Genomic DNA, 8,247 nt, shown 5'->3' with positions numbered 1-8,247 from the left:
ATGGTCATGTTATCTCTTGTTCTGCTCTTGCTTTCAGTCCAGTGGTCCTGGGCTCAGGAAGACCCTCTTCTGCCTTTCTCTGAACACCTGGACCTCGAGCACAAGGTGCGGCTGAAGTGGGGATTTGATAAGATCAAGGGCACAATCTTGTTCGAGCTCACGGTCAACACCAGCGGCTGGGTCGGTTTTGGCTTCAGCCCCAAAGGAGGAATGACTGGAGCTGATATCGTCATTGGAGGAGTCGGACCTGAAGGCAGATACTTCACGGTAAAGTCAAAGACTGTGTCTGATAACAGTCAAAGTCACTTACAGTGGAATTACAGCTAATTTTATATGTTTTTGATATTTTGTTCTGTGTTCTTTATTCTGATTCATATATTTGACCCTGGACCACAAAACCAGTCGCTGGGGTATATTTGTAGCAATAGTCAACAATACATTGTATGGGTCAAAATTAGATTTTTCTTTTATGCCAAAAATCATTAGGATATTAAGTGAAGATCATGTTCCATGAAGATATTTTGTAAATTTCCTACCGTAAATATATCAAAACTTCATTTTTGATTAGTAATATGCATTGCTAAGGACTTCATTTGGACAACTTTAAAGGCGATTTTCTCAATATTTAGATTTTTTTGCACCCTCAGATTCCAGATTTTCAAATAGTTGTATCTCGGCCAAATATTGTACAGCTTTTGTACAGCTTTCAGATGATGTATAAATCTCAATTTTATAAAAAATTGACACTTAAGACTGGTTTTGTGGTCCAGGGTCACATATACACTCTTGCCTTGTGTTTTCATCAGGTCAAGGTCATGACTGACAAAGACTTGCTGGCTGTTGCCTGTGAGCAGTTTCTGGGAAAGTCTGTCATGGAAATCAAGGCTGTGGTCCTGCAAACCCTAGAGGGACATTTGCGTTCTATCTTAGGTTAATAGATAACTAACAATTACAGTAACCTCATTAAAAAACAATGCTGACGGGTGTGATTCTATGAAGCTGATGTTCTGTTGCTGTTCTTACGACAGGCACTTTGACAGTGGAGCAGATCTACCAGGACAGAGATGAGTTTGCTCGGCTGGTGAGGGAGGTGGCAGCTCCTGATGTGGGCCGGATGGGCATTGAAATCCTCAGCTTCACTATAAAAGTAAGATATGTGTGTTTCTTAATGCAAAATCATACTCATGGACAAGGTGAGTCCTGCCTCCATTCTAGACCTCAGTGACACCTTGAACCAGTATACGTGTAGAATAAATATTAAATCAAGGGAACCAGATTGATTTCTTATATAATAATACTAAAGTACTATTATAGTATTTATTAATATTTTGAATTAGCTTTTATTTTTATATTTTCAGTTCATTTTATTTTGAATCTTAATTGAATTTATCTTAATTTGTTCAGTTCATTTAAATTTAATTAATTAATCTACGTACTAAATGAATTTTAGTAAGTAAATTAAATTTAGTAATTGTAAAAGTTAATTTGTTAGTAAAAGTAACTGTTATGTGCTGGTCATTTTTTTGTGTGTGTTTTGAGTTTTAGTCATTTTAATACTTTATACTTACTTGATTTCACTTTGTTGCCAAGCAGCATTTCTAATTTTCATTTACTAATTTACAAGTTTTTAAAATTGTCATATTTAATACTTTATTTTACTTCAGCTTTAGTTAATGAAAACTATTTCACATAATTTTATGAAATATTTCATATAATTTTAAGTCATAATCAATTATTATAATTAAAATAATAAAAAATAAATAAAATATTGACACTTGTCTTTTATTTACAGGATGTCTATGATAAGCTGGACTACCTGAGCTCTCTTGGAAAAACTCAGACAGCGGCTGTACAAAGGGATGCCGACATCGGAGTAGCCGAGGCAGAGAGGGATGCTGGGATTAGAGTATGAGTCTTTATTGCTAATGCATTATCCATTAGATGTGTGGCATTCATTAGCTCCCGTTTTCTCCCACCTCCTGATCAGGAAGCTGAGTGCAAGAAAGAAATGATGGATGTGAAGTTCTTGGCCGACACAAAAATGGCCGACTCCAAACGAGAGCTGGAGCTGCAGAAAGCTGCTTTCAATCAAGAAGTGAACACTAAGGTTGGATTCAATTTCATTTTAATCCAGGGCCATCATCTTAAATCACAGTCATCTTGTTAGCTGGTGGGATGTGAGCTTATACATTGATATTTATCAGTCTCAGATGAGAGTGGTAGTAATCATGTGATATGTGTCTCTCTTGTACATAGAAAGCTGAGTCTCAGCTGGCCTATGAACTACAGGCAGCTAAAGAGCAGCAGAAGATCAGATTGGAGGAGATTGAAATCGAGGTTGTGCAGAGGAAAAAGCAGATCTCCATCGAGGAGAAAGAGATTGACAGGACAGAGAAGGAGCTGATTGCGACGGTCAAGCGTCCTGCTGAAGCAGAGGCTTACAAGATGCAGCAGCTGGCTGAAGGACAAAAGTGAGTGTGACCTCTGAATACAATTTGAACAGCTATCTATCTATCTATCTATCTATCTATCTATCTGTCCGTCCGTCCGTCTGTCAGTCTATTTTATTTTAATACATTACAATAATGTTTTGTTATTGTTTTGTGTATGTTTTATTGTATGTATTAATTATTTCAGAGGAAAAAGCAGATCTCCATCGAGGAGAAAGAGATTGACAGGACAGAGAAGGAGCTGATTGCGACGGTCAAGCGTCCTGCTGAAGCAGAGGCTTACAAGATGCAGCAGCTGGCTGAAGGACAAAAGTGAGTGTGACCTCTGAATACAATTTGAACAGCTATCTATCTATCTATCTATCTATCTATCTATCTATCTATCTGTCCGTCCGTCCGTCTGTCAGTCTATTTTATTTTAATACATTACAATAATGTTTTGTTATTGTTTTGTGTATGTTTTATTGTATGTATTAATTATTTTTAAGTAAAGTTTTTAATAATAAAATAGTTCAAACTAATAAAATAAAATAATTCATTTAATAAAAAAATTATAAATAGGCATAAATCAGTCAAATAGACATTATAAATAATATATAAAATAAAATATATACGTAAACTAAATATATAGTTAAAATTTTTAATATATAAAAATATATAAATATACAGCCTATACTATTAAAAAAATTACTGTATTAAGGTGTGGTCACTTTTACCGTTGCTCTGAGAAATTTCATGGGTGAAATCCAGTCATTTCAATAGGAATCCATGCAATTGACTTTTTCACATGAGAGTGAAAAGTTCCCCATGCTGATTTTGCTCATGTTCATGTTGGCTACATTATTGACATTAGACAATGCATAATTTTTTGTGCACAGACTTTCACTGAAATATTGCAATACTGCACCTTTAAAGAGAATAACAAAATAAACACCAGGGCCCGGTTTTTCAAAAGGTTTAATCCGGATAAAATTGATCCGGATTTAGTAATCCTTTTTTTGCGATCCGTGATCACGTAATCCAGCTTACTTTTGGAGCCAGTTTTTTAAAGCAACATCGGATTGGATCAATCTGATCCGGATAGGAACTTTTCAGGATCACCAAATCTGGATAACCAGTGCTGGATAACCAGTGCTCAAACAGGATAGGAAATCACAATGTAGAACTATAGATATGTAAAGAGCAACAAGTAGAATAGCCAGTGTGGGGTCAATATAAGTTTATTTTTATTTGAAATGAAAACCCACACATCTAAAAAAACTAAAAACAAGAAAAACCCCACCCCATCCTCTTCCAGCAGTCCACTCATCTGAGACCTACAACACAAACACTGTACATTGAGGATATTTATAACAAGTAACAAGTTTTGATGTATTGAATTAAAAAAAAAAGACTTAATGTCAAATACTCCACAATAATTTCATACTTCCTCATCTGATGTGGAGAGACCAGCTTGTCTGAGCGTAGCCTTTAGGAGGCGGATCTCAAGTCTGGCCTTGGTTTGCTGCAGTTTGGTCAGAGTCAGTTGTTCCTCTGCCAGACGAAGCTGTGCTTCTGCCCTTTCAGTCTCTTTTTGCAGAAGTGCCTTGTAATCATCATCTTTGTTTGATGAAGGGCGCTTCAAGCCTTTCCTCTGAGATCCTGTGGCAACTACCACTGGCTCAACCAATGAGGATCCAGCTTCTTCCTCAGGAACAGAGCTGAGATTCAATATAAATACGCTCTCTGGATCAGCCTCAGGAGGAACTGGCAGATTCTCCTCCTCCTCCTCAATCCAAGGCTCGCCATCCCCTACAACACCTTGAATACCATGGAGAGCTTGCGACTTCTCACCTCCAATGATGTCGAGGACCACATCTGTGTAATCTCCCCTCTTAAATGGCTTGTTGCCTGTTTGTGGGTTTTTGGCTTCAGCATGGTCCTTTGTTGCCCTGGCCTTAAGATTCTTCCACCGCAATTTGATTTGGTCTGTGGTCCTCCTCTGGCCAGACCCTATGGCATTCACATTTTCTGTGATTAAAATCCAAACATCATTTTTCTTTTTGTTGGTATCCTTAGCAGAATTAAAACTTCCCACTATTGTTCCATAATGGCACCGAACACCCTCTAGTAGTGCATTGGTTTCAGCAGCAGTGAAGTTACAGCTTCTTGAGTCCATGGTTCCGTTGCTTTACTATAGTGAACATTGTTCATCAATTATAGGCCTTGGGTCCAATTGCCTCAATTGAACGCAAGCCAAAACTAATCAGTTGTAATAGGTGTGTTTGAAAAGACCAACTACACTGCCATATAAATCAGCCTTTCTCAGAGGATTCACAGAGAGACAGTGAAATGGCAGGTGTTGTCCACCGCCACCATCACTTTGCCAGGAGAGGATACCGTCAAAGGGTGTATGTTGAACGTACCAAGCCACTGGAGCAATACACCACTGAGGAGCTGTATGTCCGGTTTCGCTTTGGGAAGGCTGATATAGAGTACCTTGTGAACCTTCTCAGGCCAAAACTTCAACACAGAACCCAAAGGAGTCACGGTCTGTCTGTGGAAGACCAGATCCTCATTGCTCTCCGATTTTATGCATGTGGGACTTTCTATCAAGTTGTTGGTGACTATATGGGAGTGGTGAAATCAGCTGTGTGTGATGTGGTGAAAGATGTGTCAATCGCACTGGCCAGCCTGGTCAATGAATTTGTTTCTTTTCCAAAGGACAACCAGATTGCCCAGGCCAAGCGCAGCTTTTTTCTTTTGGGGAATATGCCCAATACTATTGGAGCAATCGACTGCACACATGTGCATATACAAGCACCTCGTGAGAATGAATGGGAGTTTATAAACAGAAAGGGGAGGCACAGCATCAATGTCCAACTTGTGTGTGATGCTGACCTCATCATCACCAACTGCGTTGTCAAGTGGCCTGGGTCTGTCCATGATGCACGCATCCTGAGGGAGAGCGCTCTATATATTATATATATTTATCTATATATTATTATATATTATATCTATATATTTTCATTACATTTTGGCCATGAAATCCACGCTGAATCCACCCTTCTGATGGGATCAGTTTAATCCAGATTTTTTGGATCAAAGTGATCCAAATCCTACAAAAAAGTTCTAAAAAAAACCCAAACTAAAGGTTTGATCCGGATCAAAACCAAGATTGGATTACGTGATCTAATCCGATTATGTAATCCGATTTTTCTTTTGAAAAACACATTTTCAAGATTTGATCCAATCCGTTATCCAAAATCCTAGTGGATTACTTTTGAAAAACCGGGCCCAGAGGATAACAGAAAGTATGAAACTTTTAGGAGACAATATGCTCATGATCATGAGAATCTGGGTGGGAATATACTTAAAGAAGTATAACAAATATAATTGCTTTTTTTTTTTACTTGATTTTGAGGTGAAATACGACCTCAGCATGTTGTTGTGTAACCGTGATAAAGTGCTTTGCTAATTGATGGATCATTTCACAGAATGATGTGGCACAGATGTTGCATCAAACCCAAATAGGATGTGTTATTAATCATGTATCCATTATGTATTTGAGGAACTGATCTTTGACACACACCAAGATGACTTGAGCTATATTCGTGACACTGAATAGGTTGAAGAAAGTGCTGATTGCTCAGGCCGAGTCGGAGAAGATCAGGAAGATCGGAGAGGCAGAGGCCATCTCTATCTCATCTGTGGGGAAGGCTGAAGCCGAGAGAATGAGGCTGAAGGCAGAGGCCTACCAGCAGTACGGAGAGGCCGCCAAGACTGCACTCGTCCTAGAAGCGCTGCCCAAGGTGAATGAACTGTTCTCCTATGTTATTTGGATGATAGAGGTCGCCACTGGAATTGTACGTGGTCACTATGGGTATTGTAGGATGGGCCTGGATTTCGTATTTTGAACTTCTAATGTCCATCACCTACAGATTGCTGGAAAGGTAGCGGCTCCTCTGGCCAGGACCAATGAGATTGTTATTCTGAGTGGGGACGGAAGCCGCGTGACCGGGGAGGTGAACCGCCTCCTCGCCGAGCTGCCCGTGTCTATTAATGCACTCACGGGTGTGGACCTGTCCAAGGTGAGACTGGGCGTGAAGTTAATCAAGAGACAAAACCATATTAATCAGGCCTTAAAGACAAAATGGTGTGGTACATTTTTTGACCAAGTGTTCAGTCAAAATATACATTAAAATGCATAATAATAAATCAATAATTAATTAAATATTGATTTATTAATAATTGATGAATAATCTATTATTTCCTGTATCCTGAGTTGATGAATAACCCACAAAAAGTTACAATTTTCATAAATTATTTTAAATAATAGACAACAATTGTACATTTAAAATTTTGTTTCTCAAACCCAGATTAGTAGAGATGGTAAATGTCACTTATTTGGACTACATAAATAATAAAACAAAACACTAAAAACTAAAATCACTGATTTTAAATGCTACGATTGAATTTAGGCATCACAAAATTATAATGTACAGTATGAAAAATTTATCATTTTGAGATTATACTATTAGAATAACATACAGTTATTAGATTATTAGTGTTTTTTAAGACTTTAAGTGAATGTTACATGATGGCAAAATAATATAAATGTAAAAATGAAGGAAATCAGTGTGCATAATTGAATATCTAATTTAAATATTTAAAAATAAATGCTTTGTTTTATACCTTTGGATATCAGTCTGCTACAGTAAATGAATGAATAAATATCCATTATCAGCTGAATTATATTTAAAGGGGTCATGAACTGAGAAATCTAAATTCCCTCGATCTTTTGACATATAAGAGGTCATTGTACTATAAAAACATCCTGTAAGTTTCAGAACTCAAAACTTCCTCATTAGTCTAAAAACAGCTTTATATTGAAGCCAATCTGCCAAAACGACAGCTTGTGGAATGTGCCACTTTATGACGTAATAGTGTGGCTAAACCCCGCCTCCGCAGAAGAAGATCAACGCCTGCTTCTACATCACTGCCTGTTTAGCCCCGCCCACCATTTTGAGCATGTAGTGTAAATAACGAGAACGCAAACGCAGGTCTACGCTGAAATCAAACGATAAAGATGCTCCGAAGATAACAAGAGGCTGCGCAGTGCCAAGTTGTGGAAAAACACAGTCTTTGCATCGCCTTCCTTTTAATCCCAACTTTAGGAAAGAGTGGATGAACTTTATTTTTAATGAAGTTCCAGATCGCGTCAGTAAGAGCTCGTTCTTTGTACACTTAAAGGGTTAATTCACCCAAAAATGAAAATTAGTCCATAAATTACTCACCCTCAAGTCATCCTAGGTGTATATGACTTTCTTCTTTCAGACGAATCCAGTCGGAGTTATATTAAAAATTGTCTTTGATCTTTCAAGCTGTTTAATGGCAGTCAGCGGGTTTTGCATTGCTTCAGTCCAAAATAAGTGAAATAAAAAGCGCCCATCCATAAAAAAAAAGTGTCTCCCACGGCTCCGGGGGGTGAACAAAGGCCTCCTGTAGCGAATCGATGCGTTTTTGTAAGAAAAATATCCATATTCAAAACGTAATAATCACTTTAATCTAGTTTGCGCCAGCAGTTGTACACAGAAGCAGTTCCAGGAGCATGACGTATGAGGTTGCGCATGCGCCGTGAGTCTCGTGAAAACTAACGTTTGTTAACAGGAGCAAAGGAAGCAAAGTTTCCTTACTTTAGCAAAGGAAAACCAGTGTCTCTTGGCTTATATCGAAATCCTCCAACATTTTTCTTTACAAATCCTCGTTTTGTACGTCTAATTCGTGACCGTTGTTTTGTTTTGATCTCTCCCCTGCG

The 8,247-nt window shown here is 38.1% G+C and overlaps 2 protein-coding genes across 3 annotated transcripts in view; one reads left to right on the top strand and one right to left on the bottom strand.

The window, feature by feature from the left end:
* The window catches only part of LOC107727921 (flotillin-2), a 22,161-nt gene that overhangs the window by 10,588 nt on the left and 3,326 nt on the right, over window positions 1-8,247 (top strand). Inside the window, exons 1-7 of one of the 2 annotated variants that reach the window (XM_016537964.1) lie at window positions 809-930; window positions 1,029-1,147; window positions 1,793-1,906; window positions 1,988-2,107; window positions 2,257-2,471; window positions 6,058-6,241; window positions 6,371-6,520. In XM_016537964.1, coding sequence (XP_016393450.1) covers window positions 816-930; window positions 1,029-1,147; window positions 1,793-1,906; window positions 1,988-2,107; window positions 2,257-2,471; window positions 6,058-6,241; window positions 6,371-6,520 — 1,017 coding nt within the window. In that variant the 5' untranslated portion in view covers window positions 809-815. Of the gene's footprint in view, window positions 1-808; window positions 931-1,028; window positions 1,148-1,792; window positions 1,907-1,987; window positions 2,108-2,256; window positions 2,472-2,649; window positions 2,763-6,057; window positions 6,242-6,370; window positions 6,521-8,247 lie in introns of those variants that run through there. The other variant, XM_016537963.1, reaches the window with a different exon arrangement.
* On the bottom strand, window positions 3,385-4,780 carry LOC107727924 (uncharacterized). Its single transcript, XM_016537966.1, has 2 exons — window positions 3,877-4,780; window positions 3,385-3,766 (listed from the first exon to the last, which is right to left on the bottom strand). The coding sequence occupies exons 1-2, from the start codon at window positions 4,606-4,608 to the stop codon at window positions 3,677-3,679; spliced, it is 822 nt and encodes a 273-aa protein (XP_016393452.1). The 5' UTR covers window positions 4,609-4,780; the 3' UTR covers window positions 3,385-3,676.

Source organism: Sinocyclocheilus rhinocerous, unplaced genomic scaffold (genome assembly GCF_001515625.1).
Source record: "Sinocyclocheilus rhinocerous isolate Xijiao unplaced genomic scaffold, SAMN03320098_v1.1 scaffold877, whole genome shotgun sequence".
NCBI classification, from domain to species: domain Eukaryota; kingdom Metazoa; phylum Chordata; class Actinopteri; order Cypriniformes; family Cyprinidae; genus Sinocyclocheilus; species Sinocyclocheilus rhinocerous.
Note: the sequence above shows the minus strand (reverse complement) of the source record. Positions and strands in the feature narration are given on the sequence as shown.